The sequence below is a fragment of the Ptiloglossa arizonensis genome, chromosome 10, assembly GCF_051014685.1.
Source record: "Ptiloglossa arizonensis isolate GNS036 chromosome 10, iyPtiAriz1_principal, whole genome shotgun sequence".
In the NCBI taxonomy this organism is placed as follows: domain Eukaryota; kingdom Metazoa; phylum Arthropoda; class Insecta; order Hymenoptera; family Colletidae; genus Ptiloglossa; species Ptiloglossa arizonensis.
In genome coordinates, this window is record NC_135057.1 from 16,857,358 (window position 1) to 16,874,858 (window position 17,501).

The 17,501-nt window shown below is 56.3% G+C and overlaps 1 protein-coding gene across 1 annotated transcript; it reads left to right on the plus strand.

Annotated features, from left to right (window-relative positions):
* Window positions 1-1,752: 1,752 nt before the first annotated feature.
* On the plus strand, window positions 1,753-5,489 carry LOC143152049 (uncharacterized). The gene is made up of 3 exons (XM_076321707.1): window positions 1,753-2,181; window positions 4,024-4,240; window positions 4,401-5,489. Exons 1-3 carry the CDS (start codon window positions 1,758-1,760, stop codon window positions 4,723-4,725), a joined length of 966 nt encoding a protein of 321 aa, XP_076177822.1. The 5' UTR covers window positions 1,753-1,757; the 3' UTR covers window positions 4,726-5,489.
* The last annotated feature ends 12,012 nt before the right edge of the window (window positions 5,490-17,501 follow it).

Here is a 17,501-nt window from a genome sequence, read left to right on the forward strand (position 1 = left end):
TCGGATCAAGTGAGGCGTGATCCACGCTCCTGTGGTTCACACTTAATTAAACCGGCATAGGAACTCGGCTGGCAGCACGTGGCGGACAATGCCGCGAGTCTTTAGCGGCGATTGTTATGTAAAGCACACCCTATATATGCACCGCGCAGTTTCCTCTCGACTCGATGCGAGACCAAGTACGCAGAGCGCCGCTGTCTCCGAACGGAGAAACTTTTCGAAAGCGTTCGACTAGACGCGAAACACCCGTACGAGAGGGGCTTTCGTCCCTCGTCCGCGAACTTTACCCTCGAACTCGAATTTTTCACGGACTCTGCGATACCAGTATTCCTCGAGACGCGATACCGTCGTCGAGCGTACGGACGTCGTTCGGAAACGATCGCCCCGGAAAACGAACGAGGCGTTCGCGATCGCGAGCGGGAAATTTTTGAAAAACGATACACAGGAAATCGAAAGGTTTCTCCTTCCGCGGTTTCTCGGAGCTCGGCATAGTTTCTTTCGCTCGGTGTTCTTCTCCGAGCTCGTTCGGTTGCCGCGAGCGTACGCGTCCTCGGAGCACGAGGAAACGAAGCGTCGCGCGCGATACCCGAAAGACGTCTCGTAGGCACCCCTTCGCCGCCGGTGTCGGCCCCGCCGCCCCCGACTCGACCCTGAAAAAATCTCCGAGATCCCACTCCCGAGCGGCGTCGCTCCTCACCTCGATACGGAAAGCTTCGCGGAACCGTCGATTGGCTCGGTCGGAAAAGCGGCATCGCGGGGAGACTCGTCGATTGGTCGTAGGGCGAGGCTTGCGTCGTGACGGAAGCGTCGTCGGGCGTCGAGCGTCCAACCTTGGAGGTCGTTCGAGGCTCCACCTACGCCGCGAGCCGCGAAACTCGAATTTCTCGCGACCGCGAGCCGTCCGGAGGAGAAAAGAGTCTCGCGAATTTTCGCGAGAAACGCTCGCGAAAGCTCGAGGAGGACGCTTCGAGGTACGGAAAATTATACCGAGGAGTCGATAAACCCGTCCGTCGTCGGTTCCCTCGCGAGAGGAGGAAGATCGAGGCGTCGATCGCGAATAAACCTTCGGCGGTGTCCGATGCCGGGGCAAAGATCGATCTACGGAGGAGTTCGCGATGCTCGGAGGGTTAAGGGGCGGTCGAGATACGCGCGTAAAAAGCTCCTCGCGATCGAGGGGAGGGCGAGGGAGGTTAGCGGAGGGATGCTCGAGCGGCGGTGGGGAGGCGCGTCGTGGAAGGGGAAGATAGCCGGGCGCGAGAGGAAGGGAAGAAGGAAGCCCCGGTTGAAGTGGCCGCGGACTAATTCGAAAAATAAGTCTACGCGCGCGACAAGCACACTTGACCGAAGCACACTCGGTGCGGAAGGGTGCACGCGGCCCTCGAGTGCTCGCGAGCGACAATTAATAACGCCGGAGCCGGTGTTCCGCTACCGAGGCCGGATTACGCGGACGCGGAAGTTCCAGTCGAGCCGCGGATCCGACAGGACGCGGCCGATCCCGCAACGAGAAACGAGATATCGACGGACCAGTGCTCGCGACCGGGAACCTTGCGCCGTTCGAGCCACCGAGAACATCGGAAACCTAGCGATCCAGGATGCGTCGTTGACCCATCGCCCACCTCGTCGCGAAACGCGAGCGGAGGACGTACCGCGCCAGCCGCTCCGACGATGGAAGAAACCCTGGGATCCCTCGAGCCGCCAAGAGGGTGAACCGAACTACCCAACGGTTACCGATCACGAGAACCGCGACCATCGGAGACGACATGGACGACGACAAACCGAGCGAAACGTCACCGAAACCGTCCCAACCGACCCCGTTCAGCATCGCGGACATACTCAGTCGAAGAACACCTCACCCGGACCACGAGCGACGATCCTCCGAGTCGGACGAGACGCGGCAACCCGGCCAGCGCTCCTTCGCCAACGAGTCTCACCGAGAACACCGGTTCCCGACCCGGTTGCCCTCCCCGGAGCTCAACGTTGCCCGCGAACTCGACATCCTCACGAGAAACCTCGTGCACGCCAACATCGCTAACTTTGGCGCGATCCCGCACTTGGCCCAAGGAACCTTCAAGCACCTGGAGACCCTGGGGAACATGGCCGCTTATCGGCCGGCAAAGGACTCGAGGGACGCTTCCCAGAGGCAGCAGGACGAGGCACTGGACATGAGCAAGAACAAATATCTGGGTAAGCCCGATAAACAACGAAACGTATACGCGACGTATACGCGACGTATACGCGACGGAGGCGCGACGACTCGGTGCTCGGTGCTCGGTGCTCGGTGCTCGGCCTCGGGAATCTTCTCCTTCTGGGAGATCGTGCGTCTGCCACGAGGATGCGGGCTTAAGAGATCATTTAGCCCGGGGTATCCTCGTAACAGGCGAGCTTTTCAAGGGTTTTTTCTTTTTAAGTTAACCCGAGCGCAGATAACGCGATCGAATGTAATTTTAGTAGCATAAGTGGTGCTCGACCCGGCAGACGTCACAAGTGCCCGGCACTCTGGTTCTTGCACTTGTTCGATCCCTGGGCCACACTGTTGCTCTGTCTCGAGTCGTCGAGGATCCACGGATCGGAAGCAAAAACGGATTTGGATCAAGGTTACCGGGGACCGATTCCGAGGAAATCGCTTTTTTCGCCGATCGCTGTACGCTCGGACGCGGAGCGTCGGTGGCTCGCGTGCCGTGGGACGCCGTTACGTGGAAACCGCTCGAAAACGAATCGACGGCCGTCGCGGGTTACCCTCGTGTACTCCTCGAGCGTATAGGTTCGCGGACGGGTGCGCGGTTCGCTCGCGACGGTTCCCGGGTTTTTGATCGCGCGAGGGTGAAGCGGCGCGGGCACGAGCTGGCACCGTTTCAAGGCTCGCTCACCAAATTACGAATCCCCTTTTTCCGGCTCGCCTTCTCGGGAATCGCTTAATACGGTAATGGACGCGACACGCTCGCCGAGCGGACGTCCGTCCCGGTCCTCCTTCCCTCGGAACGGAAAAAAGCCGCGCGAAAATTGATACGCGACGACAACCCGAATCCGTGGCTTTACCCTCGAGGGAGTCCCGTAGAACCGGGGTTCGAGACGCGTATAAATCTATTCGAAAAACGACGAGCGCCCGTTCGTAAGGTACGAAGGGTCATCTCGATGTAATCGGAGCGAGAGCAAACGCCACTTGCTCCTCGCGAACACTCTCGATGTAGGACGCGTAGGTTGTTTGACGAGCGTCGGAGGAGGGACGCATTAGCCGAACGACGATGGCACGGAGTTGACGTCGAAAGCGATCAAATATAGATCTCTCTAAATGCTCGGCGTCCCCCCATCGGCCGCCGCCGATAAACATTGACGCAGCGCGGTAGACCGAACCGCCTACCGAACGAAATAATTACGAGCTCGCGAGACCTTTCGTATCGCTCGCTTTCTTTCTTCTCGTCCAGCCCGACGGCTCCCTCCGACGCGATTTTCCAAAGTCACCCGAATCCACCCGCGCTTCGTCGCGCTTCGTCGACCTTTACGAGCGCGTATCGCGCACAAAGTATCGCGAAACTCGAGCGATAGAGGCGTAATCGTGAGTAGATCGGGCCCGTAAAATCCGAGAATACGCGTCTCGACGTAACGCGAGATCGATGTAAACGAATAGTCGACGAAAAAGCCGTTTCGCTTCTACGAAGGTAATAATACGCGAGCGATTATCGGGCGGCGCGCGTCGGCGAGCCTCGGAAAACAAAGTCGACGGCACGCGGAGCCGAGTAGAATTTTAGGACGGATGGGAACGCGAATTGCACTCCGCTCCGAGACCGGTTAAACTTAGAGAGAGAGGAGAGAGAATTACCGTGGAACAGGAGCGTAAACACGTCGGAGTAGCGAGTGCACGTGTTAATGTTTGAACGAGACATCAAACGCGGACGGAACTCTCGCGGAGCGTTCTCGCCGCTTCTATGGCTGTCCGAGGAGGGTTACACGCTCCTCGGTTCGCCTCTTCCTCGCGCGATCGAAACGTCGCGTAACCGTGACGATAACGAGCCTCGATGGAATTTCCAGAGGACCCGGAGGAGGACATGTTCGAGCCGCAGACCCACGGCCCGAGTCATCAGAGCAGGAAGAAACGCAGCAGAGCGGCGTTCTCCCACGCCCAGGTCTACGAGCTCGAGAGAAGATTCGCCGCCCAAAAGTACTTGTCGGGCCCGGAAAGAGCGGACCTCGCGCGCGGATTGAAACTTACCGAGACCCAAGTCAAGATATGGTTCCAGAACAGACGGTACGATTTTTCCTTCTCTATTCGCGTCGCTTCGCGTCGCTTCGCGTCGCTTCGCGTCGGTGAACCGTCTTTGGAAATCTGGAAGGAATCTTTTTCCTCTTCGAGAGGAAACGGTTCGCGGCAAAGGCCGGTCGAACTAATCGGAGTCGGTCCGTTCCAGATACAAGACCAAGAGACGGCAGCAGCAGGAACTGGGCGCCCTGGTTAATTCCGGAAACGCTCGGCGCGTGGCCGTCCGCGTCCTCGTGCATCCGGACGAGCATTTGAGGGGACTGCCACTTCGCGGTTCCGGCCAACTTCCCGGACAAATCTCGGCCCCGCAAATTCATCCCGCGAACAAAGCGCTCGCCGGTTTCCCCTACTACTGTCTACCCTATCATCCCCTGCTCTGTCCGCCCCTTCACTCCGCTCATATTCAGGTGCAAAACGCGATCGCGCCGGACCTCGATCCGAGCCAACTCTCGAAAATCAACGACGAGAAGTAAACCCGATCGCTTTCCCTCTCGTCGAGTTTCGTTTTAGGTACGATCGAGCTAGACCGTTCGTAGCTGCTCCGGGAGTTTCCCTCGTCGTTGCTCGTTCACCGATCGAACATCGAGATCGAGAACGGTACCGAGACGATTCGCACCGTTTCGCGCGAGTCGCGCGAGTCGCTCGACCACCCCGGACTTTCCAAGAGCACGGTATCGATCGTTTCCTCGGCGCCCGAACGATTCGCGAGCGTCGGCGCCTCGCCTCGACGATCGATTCGCTTATAAATATTATCGCAGTCTAGGAAGATGGATCGTGTAAATTAGCGTGTAAATACCTGTATAAAATGCAATCCGAGTCGAACGGTATCGGTGGCCGGAGTATTTATTCGTTTCGAGTCCCGCGGGCCCTTGGCACGGGATCTCGCGTTCGAGACTACTTCCGACGCGCAAACGGCGTCCTTTGGAAACTAGGTACGCTCTCGAAACCCCTTACGGAACGCCGCCGATCTTCGATTCGCATTCGCGGCGGAAACGACGTCCCCCGAAGCGAAACGGTCGACGCCCGAAGGACAACTGAATCTCGACCTTTCGCGGTCGCGGTCGCGGTGGCTTCGGCCCCGACCGAACCGAGAAACACCGATACCGATTAAGCGTCGTTACCGCGCTTTACGCTTTATCGCGGCGAGCGAGCGTCGAGCCAACTCCATTGTTTCCGCGCACCTACGCGACGATACAAATCCTTTCGAATGTATCGAGTGGTTCATTAAAAAAAGATTAAACAAAAACTAACGTCTCTTCTCTTTATTTTACCCCTCTCGACCACTCCCGAACGAGTCCGCGTCACGACCGCGCGAGATCGTAAAAACTAGACGACTCGACGCGCTCGACGCGCTCGAGCCGGGACCGAGTCCCGAAGAACCGGCTCTTTCTTCCGGGGGCGCAACGCTCTGCGATGCGTTTCGATTACCGGAATCGGATTCGGAACGCGATCGAGGATCCATTATCGTCTCGGAGCGCAACGAGACTCGAACGCGTCGATCGAATCGACGTTCCTATCGGTCGCGATGGAACCGACTTTCCCATAAGAGTTTTAATAGCTCCGTCTGGGTGGGCCCGACAGACATCGGATATGTTTATTCAGACGCGGAGACGAGCAGACTCAACCGACGGACGAGGAAAAAGGGCTAGATCCGACACTCGTCCGTTATAAACAAAGGAGTTACATTATCCTCCACGAAAGGGCCTTTGCGCCTCGCTCCGCACCGATCCGCGTTCAAAGAATCGCCGCGGGGACTCGCTCGCGCCCGTTTCGGGCACGATTTTCCTTCGTACCGAGCGACCGCCTCTCGATTCTCGCGCGATACGCGCCCAGACGAGATTTCCCGAAAGTCCGTCGACCCGAGATCGATCCCGGCAAATGGAAAGATGGCTCTTTCGATCGGAGATCGAGCAACGGAGAAGCGGTAGGAATTCCGCCGCGATAAAATCGGCCATCGTTCGTTCTCCCCGAGACCATCAATGACAAAATTGACTCGCGGGAACTAACAGAGATCGCTCGGAAGATGGATTTTATAGTCGTTTCTGCAGTCCATTACTGCTACGTTTATATCGTCTTCTAAACATTCGAAAGCCATAATGCTCTTGCGTTGAACGAGGCCTTGTGCCGACACGCGGCCGTTACTAGTTTCGGAACTAGCAGGGATCGCTCGCGGTTTCCATTAAGAAATTAACACGGGCCATTGTACGCGGGGATAATCGGGCTTCGAAGCGGCGATCCGCGCGAGAGTGACCTATTTTTGAAGTCTCGCCGTTCCGAAATCCGTGGAAATACCGTCTCGAGAAAAGTAAATTCTTCGCGAAGGAAGCGAGGATAATTACGGGGTTCCGGCGTATCGTGGATATTACGCGCACTTTTCCCGACGCGAGAGGTTCCGATTCGTTCGGAGACAAGGACCGGTCCCTGTTGCGTAACCCGTCCAAACCTCTCGCAACTCGATTCGACCTTAACGCTGAACACCGAGAAGAATCCTACGCGCGACGCGATTTCCTCCCGAAGGGTGAAAAATTCGGCAGCCTGCGTCGACGTCGTTTCCCATTCGTTTCGACTCGCGCGTTCGTTGTCAAATTTCGACGAAACCTCGGGGAAACGGGGAAACCGAGTTATTCTCGGCGAGAAGAACGAATCGGAGAGTTTCCGCGAACCACGAGGCGGGGGGTGTTCGTGCGAATCCTTTGGATCTCGATCGCGAAATACTGGACAATTTCGAGGGTAGACCCGGCCGGAGCACTTGGCCCCGGAATTTCCTATCGGTAAAACAGCGAAAAAGAAAAAATAGGAGGACAGTGCAATTCGAGGCGAGAGTACGTCGGTCTAACGACACCAGTGGCGGACTTCTCTCCCGAAACAAGAAAGGGACGATTTGACGCTCAATCAACCGACGAAAGCTAATTTTCATTAGCTGTTAATAGCGCTGAACGGTCTTCCTCCTGTCCAACCCTCTCGTTCGCTCGCTTTCACCCCTTTCGTCGCTCCCGTTTCGTCGTTCGTTCGTTCGTTCGTTCGTTCGTTCGTTCGTTCGTCGACGATACCGTCGAGCGGTTCGCGAATCGAGTAGACGAATCCTCTCGAGGCTGCGAGTTAATTTGCGAAGACGCGAAACCGTGCGAAAAATATCGTCGAGCTGGTTCGTTAGCCGCGCGACTCGGAGCAATTAGCAATTTACGCGAGCCGCGCGACTCGATCGGGACCCGCGAACAATCAACGGGAACGACTTTCTTTTCTCCGGGAAACGACCAACGAGGGGGCACGCGTTTTCGAAAACTCGGGGACGCGGAATAAATTCCGCGCGGAGAACGCCCAAGGCGGGAGAGCGAAACCAAAGTCCGAGATTCGGCGGAACGGGGGAAGGGAATTTGTTCGACCGTTGGCTACGCGCCGGCTATTATCAATTTCGCACGAGCCATTTCAGGCACGAAAAAAAAAAAAAAAAAATCCCTTTTTTCCGCGGCGAACACCGCCGCGCCTCTTACAATGGACGCGAAAACGGAATTTAAAAGTATAATCGGCGCCGTGCAATCCCCGCGATATACTTTTCACCGTCGAGCGAATCCTTTCTCGCGAACGCTTCGCGAAACGTCGATCGCGAGAGAACGAAATATCGCGATATCGTGGTGCAGGTCCCGTCGGTTCGCGCCGAGCTCGGGAAACTCTTCGTTCCTAGGGTTTTCGAGCAAAAGGAATCGCAGTCCCCTTTAACCTCTTCAATAGTCCGTGTGACACTCCGGCTCCTAGGTTTCCTTGGCAACCGTCCCAATTGAAACGCGTGTCAGAAGTCAGGCGGACGGTGTATAAGAGAGATAAAAAAAAAAAAAGAGCAAGGTGAAAAGGCCGCGGCTGGAGAGACGAAAAGTGGCGGCAGAAAATCTCCAACTTGGAACCGGCAATTCGTAGCCCGCCTCGCGAACACGCGCCGAGCCTCGATAAAACTCCGAGTTGGCTCTGTTTTCTTCGACCAGCGGGACGAACGCGCGAGCACGCGACCGTCGGCAATTTATTCCTCGCCCTGGGTTCGAGAAGGGCTTCTCGAATCGGAGATACGCGACTCGACCAAAGGACCGAACCGGCTACGTTCTTCTTCGAGCAACGAGCCAATCTTTATTCGCGAGAGAAACGAAAATACAAATATTCGACGAATCGCGGAGCGCTGGAAAAATTACGGAGGCGCGACGACTCGTTCGCGGACCGGGGAAAAGCACGGATGCGCAAAATTCGATCGTTCTCGCGATTGCTCCTACGACGATACGCAAAACGGGAAGAATCGCGGTTTCGTCGTAAATTCGTCGATGGAGCGAAGTTTGCGAAAGGTATTCGCGAGGTCTAAATTTGCGGTCGAGCAGAGAGAGAGAGAGAGAGAGAGAGAGAAAGAAAGAGAGAGAATTGGTCGGAGGGCGCACGGATCATCGGGCAAGCAACGATGCTTATCGTCTGCGCGAAGAACTCGCCGAACCAACTACGGAGGGAACCATTTCCTCCGCTTTTCCGGCATTTCAAAGAAGCAATTTACCGATTTTTCGTGGCGAGGCGACGTCGGGGAAAATTGGCGCACGAGCGGCCAATCAGCGACGTTTCATGCAGGTCCGCGAGGACGAGTTCGGGAAATTCTTTCGCTCGAATTTCCTTTTCTCGACGCAGCGCTACCCTCCCGAAACTCTCCACTTGGTCCTTAATTCCGTCGAATTAAGTGTCGTCGATTCGTCGGCGAAAACCTCCCGAACTCGGATCGAGAAAATTCTCCCGGTAGAAAGCTCGGAGAAGGACCGCGAGAGTTACGGTTTATCCCGTACGCGACGTTATTCTCGACGAATAAAAGATCTTCCTCGAAAGGTTAAAAGTGTCCTCCCCTCCGTCCCCTGGTTGCGCAGCGTCCAAGATTTTCCGAGGTGGGTTCCGTTCGAAGGGAAGCGGAAGTCCGCGAAGGTGTCGATCGCTCGTTACGGTAACGAAGCGGACGCGATCGGGGCTACTTGGTAAAAAATGCTGGCCGATAGGTCCGAGTTAGGTGGCCGCCTATAAATAGGTTTCGAATTACTCTCGCGAGGGCTCGCGTTAGTTGGACCGGTGGCGGTGTTTTAGCGGCCATTTTGGAAAAATAAACGACACGGCCGCGTAGGAAACAGATGACTCGGGTTGCGGATGCCAACTCGTCGCCGGAGTGACAGCCGCCGCTCGCTCGATTGTTTTTCAGTTTACGTTAACGTTTCGTTTTCCTTTCGATACGGTCGTTGAACGAGCCACCGTGCTCGCCCTTTTATTGCCGCGAGCGGTTATATCGGGCGCCGAAGCCGCTTCGGACCGAATTATTTGATTTTATGAGAGATCTCGCTCGCCCGGTCGCTCGCTCGCTCGAGTTTGCCGAGCAAAAGGACCGTGCGACGAGCAAAAGGACCGTGCGACGCGTTTTTGCTCCTCCTTGCCTCTCGGCCGAGGCGACAAACGGAATCGCGAGACGGACGCGACACGCCGCTGACGGACGACTTAATTCCAGCTCGACGAGTCGCTCGTCGTTTATCGACGCGATGTTTTTTCCTACCTACGACCAACGACCAAAGTACCCCGGAACTTTCTACGCGCAACTTCGCGCGCACCTACGTACCCACCTACGTACCTACGTATCGGAGATCGGTGACAACGAACAGGAATTCCCGAATACGATGATCGCGACCGACTCGTTCGAGAACAAAGTCGGTAAAATTGGCACTCGTACCGATTCGATCCGACGCGCGTACTCGCTCCTCGAGGCCGTAAACAACCGGCTAAAAATAATTCCTCGACGCGAATAACCGCTATCGTAATTTTTAAAGAACCGCCGGAAAACCATATTCGGTGTCGATTCTCGTCGTCCCGAGAGCGGGGCTGCGATCTCGTTCCGTTCCGAGTCGATAACGTTGGACGATAACCCGCAATGCGAGCTCCGCAACGGTACGATCGAAACTTTCCCACGGATCCCGAAACGTCCGTCGGTCGGTAAGTTCCCGTAGATGGTTCGGGACGGAGACGAGCAACGCCGCCGAGGAAACAGATTCGGCGTTGGTCGGACGAACCTCGGGTGCCGCGCGATCTGAAATGCCGACACCGCGAAACATCCGAGATCTCGGAGCGACCTCTTCGTCGGTAAAAGAAGCCGGTAAACGCAGAGCGCTCGTTTCTCCGCGAGTCGAAACTTTCTTCGCGATTTTCGAATGGAAGAGAATCGCACCGTCGTCGCTACCGACGACGAAAACCTTACCGAACGCGACGGTTCTCGACTCGGAAGGTGTCGGTAAGCTGGAAAACTTTTATCCAGCAACGATAAGACCGAATTACCGAACGCGAATAAAAAGTTTGCACTCGGCGATCGAACCGCAGATGGCGAAATAATTCGCGCGCGACGTTCTCGAGGCCGTTTCACCCTTTCGACCCTCCTGCTAGAACGAATCGTAATGGCCCATAAATCCCTGCTTTTTTTCCTAGCCACCCGATCTTTTTTCCGTCCGCGCGAGCGAGTGCGAAGAATCGAATAATTATCTCCCCGAGTCGCAATTAGGCCACCGCGGAAGAACTTTTTTCTTCGAGATTTCGTTTCGGGACCGAAAGCCTTTCTTCCGAAAGGACGTCTCGCGCGAACTCGCGAACCGGGAGAACCGCGATCGCTTCGAAGGATCGTGCGCGGCGATCAAAGTTACGGATCGTTACGCGTAATCGAGGATCGAGACCGTAGGTAAGTAGCTCTCGTATCGCGCAACGCCGTTACCCACTGTCGACGAATCGTCGAGTCGAGCAACGAAAAACCGAGTCCCTCGAGAACGAACAAAACCGGCGATCGGCTCGAGGAAAAAATCGCGCGTCTCGAGTCGATCGGCCGGAGAGAGGTAGGGACGAAGGGGGTGCAATTAAATAACGACCGGTTAGGCGAATTAGCCGAGCGAGGATCGACAAAAACGGTTCGCGCGAGACGATCGATCTTGTCACCGCGAACGAGAAGGAGCTGTCCCGGTAATTACGTCCTTTCGTTGAGGCCCCCTCGATGTCTCGTATCCGCGAAGAATCTGCGGCCCGGGCCGAGCCTCGGGAGGCTCATCGATGCCTCGAGGAGGCTCGCACCTACGGTCGGGCCACTTCGCGCAACCCACTAATTTTCCTAATAGATTAAGCATCGGAAGAGGTTGTCATTTCGCTGGCACGCTAAGTGAGCCCGGGCACCGCGCACCATTGTTTCACAAACAAAAGACGGCCGCTTTGCGAGTCATGGCGGCGCGCTTTGAACGCCCCTCGACCAATCGACGGCCGGCTTTAGCCAGCGCCGAACTACAAAAGAAACCGGCCCCGGAGATGATTGAGATTTTCTGTCCGGACTGCTCGCGGTCTGCGCGCGAACCAACGGGAAAATAGCCCCGCGACGGATCGGGAACAGCGGGACGCGATCGAAACGACGGGAAACGATAGCGGACCGCTTCGAACCGGCAACGCTCCCGAGAAATCCCCGAGGAACCGAGACTCGATCCTACCAATCGACTCCGTTTCGACGAGGGACCGACTTCCCTTCCGAAACGATAGGTGCACCGGTGCCGCAAGAACCGTGCCACCGACCCGAATCGAAAAAGAAATACAAACTGCCCGTATTTCGAGCGTGAACGACCTTTTTGCCGGAGGATTAATTAAATACAAAGGAAACCGGCGCGGCTCCGTTTCCAGCCGCAAAAACCGAACGTTGCGCATTGCCGGCTAACACAAGGAGGGGAAAAAAAAAAACAGAGACTCGGAATTACGGAGCAAAATTTTCGCCGTTCGCGTCGGGAGAGCGAAATTCGCGGATCGTCGCTAAAGGAAAACCGCCGAGGCTTTTCGGAGTCTTTGCGCGCGGACCGGCTTCGAAAGAGACTCCGCTCGAGCGGTAAAACGGAGCAACGGAATTCCAATCGTCTCGACCGGCACGGCCGATGTCACCCGAGCCAGAGACAATTTCGCGATCGAAAAAGAAGAAACCAATCTCCGAGTACGCTTTACCTTCTCGAGGAGGTAGCGAATTGCGGTACGCCTCGTCGGAAACGAGACGAAAGGGCGCGAAAACTCGCTGAAATCCGAGCAACGATCGAGCGAGTCTTTCCGAAAATCGGTCGACGATCGACTCGGCGAGGATTCGGTCGCGTCATCGGCGGTCCCTTTGCTCCGACGGTTTTTAAAGCCGAGGCAACGTCGACTTTTAAGGGACGGATCCCGAGATCGCTAATTGATTAATCACGATCCCCTGGCCGCGCTCTTTCCCCCGCGCGAGTCCCTCCTCGGAAAGAAGAGCCGAGAACGATCGAAGGAAAAAAAGGAGGTTCGCGAGCGCTCGCTGCTACGAAGAATTCGCTCTTCTCGGCTTTCCCTCTTATCGGAAGGAACGGTTCTCGAGGACCTCCGTGCTCGCAATTTCGCGACCGGTGAGATATACGATTGAATTTTCATCGTCGAGACCTATTATCGTCCATTTCGCGCGGACGAGCCGGGGAACGCGCGAACGCGAACGCGAACGCGAACGCGAACGCGAACGCGAACGCGAACGCGCGCGAGCTGGTGGCAACGAAAGTCCATTTGCATTTTAAGTCGCTCCGAATGCGCGCGAACCACCACTCTGCAATTAACTCGATAAGATTTACAACTTCGTGCGGCGAGCGGGCACCGCTTCGTTTTGCCGCGGATCGCGTCGCAGCCCGAGAAAGCGCGATTTATCGGGAAGAGCGAGCCACGGCGAATCGTCTAAATTGAACCCGCGCCGCTCGCTCTCGCGAAATTAGAGCCCCCTACTCCTCCCTGTCCTCGCCGAATTGAGAAATTCCGCTCGGAGGCCGCCGGTAAACGTCGAACCGTGACGCGTCGCGATTTATTCGTCCCGTCGGTTATTAAACGCGACGCGATCCCGAGCGAGTCGACGCGAGGGGGAAAAAGAAGAGCCCGCTTTCCGTTACGAGCCGGGGAGAACGAGTTCGACGACCGTCCAAGGGGCGTTGTAAATCCGCTTTTGGCTTCCAAATAGACCCGTGACGATTTCGAGGGACCGCTGGCTACCGTGTTCCGCTCCGTATTTTCGACGGAGGATCATCGCCGAGGGGATGAAACGGCAAACTCGAAGCGACTCGCGACGACTCGCGACGACTCGCGACGACCGAATTGGTAGGTACGCGCGAGACGAACCGCGCCCCTCGTCGGCCCTGAACAGTACCTATCCACCGGTAGAAAGGGAGCGAGGACCGTTGCTCCGAGTCGCGCGGATTTCTTCGCGACGCGTCCTCCCGTTTTACGCGCGTCGCTCGGCTAATTGCGGAGAATTAAATACGTTTCGAGGAACGAGACGCGGCAACGGTTCCGAATCGTCTTCCACGGAAATCGTGCTCGTCGCTGTTCCCCGTCCGTTTCGACTTCGAGTAACGTCTTCGAGAGCTAATTAAATCAAAGGTTGCCGCCGCGGACCGGTAATAAAAGTAAGAACACGTCTAGGGATATGCATTATAGGAGGACGCAGCAATCAAATAAAAAGCTTTCAGAACCCAGATAAACACAACAGCCCGTGGCTCGGTATTCTTCTCGACCTGTCGGTCTTTCGTCCTGTCGTAAAACCGAAGATTCGTTTAATTAACGTTAAAAGGGTATTTGGAAATCGATGCGGCGTCTGTACGCTCGTCGCAGCGAAAGAGCAAAATTCAAAGTATAAAATCGAAATCGTACGCGTCGGTGGTAACGTTCCCGGAAAGATTCTTAACGAACGAGACGGTCTCGCGCGCGATGCAAAAAGCATCGAAATCTCCGCGAGTCGTTCTTAAGCGCGTGAACGCGTTCGATTTCGAAAAGTGGTTCTCGTCGGAGGCTCCGCGGAAACTGGACCGAGGCCCTTCGGCAGCCGCGAGGCTCCCCGCTTTCCTTTTATCTTCCGATTACCGAGTAAACGCGACGGCCGTCTCGATGCAACTTTCGTAGTCCGCTCCGCGCGAAAAGAGGTTGAAAAAATACTAGGCTACGAAAGGAAGGGGAGATCGCGTAGGCGACGAACGAGCCTCGAGAAGCGTGTCACGGGTTCGGTAAAAACGGAAGAATCCGCTAACGACTCGGCAAGATGGGCCCTAATGACAGAAAGCTGACGAGTTTTAAACTCCTCGCGAGCAGAAGAAACAAAATAGGTCCGTGATGGACGGAAAATGTCCAAATCGACGTTGAATTTGTTACTTGTTCGCGAGAGTAGGCTCGTTCTCCCTGGACGAGGACATCGGGAACGAAGAAGAAAATTCTTCCGCGAAAAGATACTTTTTCGTAAAGATCGTTTCCGTTCGAACGGCCCCGAGCCGTCGGCGTTCCCAGGGCCGCACCCGATAACTGGATTTTCAGCGCGCGAAACGTCCAAGAAGAGGGCTCGGGTCGATGGACGATGATCGACCGAGCTACCGAAACCGAAACGATGTACTTTCCGAGGAAAAAACGTTTCTCGTTGGTCCGGGAAACCGACGTTTCGAGATCGCGGAAGATCGAACGTCGAGCGTTGCCGATTCCAGTCGCCGAAAGAACCTCTCTCGGTTCTCTCGGTTCTCTCGGGTCGGAGAAGAAACTCGTCGAAGATCGCGGCCGATCGGGGTAAACGGAGGAGTCGAAGGTCGAAGGTTAACGCGGACGCGAAAAGGCGACGAGAAACTCGAAGGGGAGACGAAACGCGAATAAAGACACTCGGCGAGAAGGAGAGGCAGAGAGACGGGGAGGAAAAAGAGGACGCCACTCGCGGACTTACGAGCCCTCGGCCGACCGCGGCTCCGGACTAATGATCGAAGAAAGGAGCCGCCTAAACGACCCGTGTCCTCGGGTGTTAGGCTCTCCTTTCGAGGAGCCTGGGATTCACCGCAGAGTCCAGGGGGTTCCCTCGTTACCGACTGCCAAAGACGGCCGCGTTTCGTAGCAATGGGATCGAGTTCGAGGCGTACTCGCGAGTTTCGAGCCATAGGTTCGGGGATATCGACGACAGCGTTACGGATTCGACCGGTTTCGGCGAGCCGATCGGTCGTTCGATCGACACGGTTGTTGGTCGAACGAAACCGGAATCGTCGCGATGTAAAATGTAGCGGTCTCGGTGCGGTCGCGAATTCCCCTCTGGTCGGGAAGGAGTTTTTCCGGGAGCGGAATGGTGAGCGAGATCTCCACAAATCATCGATCGTTACTCCGGGGGAACGACGCGACGGAAGCGAGCGTAAAAGTGGTCGTTCTCGAACGGTACGGGTGTATTTACACGCGTACGTCCGACGATTAACCAAACGAGACGAGGGTCTCCCGTATCGAACGCTATCTGCCCAATATCGAAACATCGCCGAGCGATTTCGTCCGTCGCGTTGGTCTCTCACCTTCGTCCGTCTCGTTCCGTTGCGCGGTGTATCTCGTCTCGCCATCTTCGTTTCGGCTTCAACGAGACAGCCGCGGCCGGTCCTTGTCCCGCGGAGGTTCCCTCGACGAGCTCCGTCTTCGTTCCGTCGATAGCACCGACGCATGCGTGTTCCCTCGGAGGGTCTCCCGTTCGGTTCGTCCCCCACCCTGGACTCGCGCATCGCTCGGTCCTCGTCTCACGGCCCTCTCGCGCACGGCGCGTGTAATTTTCACGTGATCCCCTCTTCGTCTCGGGCGCGTTCGAGGAGGTAAGCGCGTCCTCGTCCCCCTCGTTCGAGAGAGAGGAGCGGATCGTTCGCGCTCCGTCGCGGCCGTGTCGGCGCGGATGAAGGAGAGCGGCACCCTTTGAAGTCCAGTTGGGAGCCAATTACACGAGTCACACAGGGCCGCACGCACCGCGTCTCTACCGCACCGAAAATATTATTGCGCCCGCGCCTCATAGATCGATTAAAACCGAGAATTATGATTGTGGCCGCGCGGAACGAAAGCTGGAAAAAAGGAGAGCCGCCGTGGTCGAGGCGCTCGAGGGGAGGGGATTAAGCTCTTAAATTAATTAACGATCGAGTCCCGAGGCAGCCACGGAAGCGGATGGAAGTCGGAATCGATTCGTGGATCGTTGTTCCACCCGGGCGGCGGATTTTTTTCGACCGCTCGCCGGTTGTTTTCGAATGTTTTATCGGCCCGGCGAGATCCGTGACGAAGTAACGCGAAGAGGCGTAATACAACGACGTTTATGTACGCCCGCTCGAGTCGGTTAATTATATTCGGCGATATTTTCGTTTCGAGCGAGACGCCACGGGGGCGGCGTTCGATCGGCGATCGGCGATCGTCGATCGTCGATAGATCCGAGCCGCGCGGGGAACCGGAAGTCGAAGCCGATCGTCCAACCTCCGTACCGCGTCGAGTTCGTCCCGGAACTCGGAGCACCGTGTGGCAATTAACGCGATTCTTCGGAGGGAGGGGGGACGTCGATCGATCCCCGCGACGAGACCCGAAATCCGAACGAGTTTCTCCTTTTTCGTCGCGATGCTCTCGACGTCGCGTCGCCTCGCCTCGCCTCGCGTCTCGTCAATTAGCGGACGTTTTTTGCCATCGACCGAAGAAGAAACCGCTTTGCATTACAAATTTAATCGCGCATCGTCGCGTAATTCCAATAATTAACGATCCTAATTAATTAGCGCGTTTCGACGCGGAGACGGACTCGCCGCGGCTCGGAGCGCGCGCCCGTAAGAACGCGAATCGATCGTAACGCTCGATGACGTTTTCTCGGCAAATTGGACCGCTGTATCGCGGAACGATGAGATCGTTCGCGCGCTTATCGGTACGGGGTATTCGGGTGTTTATCGAATCGCGGTATCTCGATCGTACGAAACGGCGCTCGGCGTGGTAAACGTAGCGCGGTCTCGACGCCGCGGAAGGTTCCCCGGCTCGCGGACACCACCGAGGCGCGCCCGTTTCGTTACGCCGAGACGTATCTCCGATAACAGCGGGAGGATAACACCGAGAAAATTTATGGGTTCCCCGGTACGTTGTAAACACGAATTAATTATACGATATTCGCAAGCGGAAATAAAATCACAGAGTAAGAAGGGTGCACCGTCCCGCGTCGGGGAACGTTTTCTCTCTCTGATTCATGCGCTCTCGTCATGCGAGTTCGTAATTCGTCCTCGAGCGCATTCCTCCGCGGAGCGTTCCCGTTTTCCGCGAAAAGAGCAGCGCTCCCCTAATTATTTTTGCACGGCGGTTCTGGTCGCGATTCCTCTTCGACCGGTTCGGTGGAGGAAGGTCGCTGGCCATCGCTCCGCGCTCGATCTCTCTCCTAGTTCTATTCTCGGACGACTATCTCGCGTTC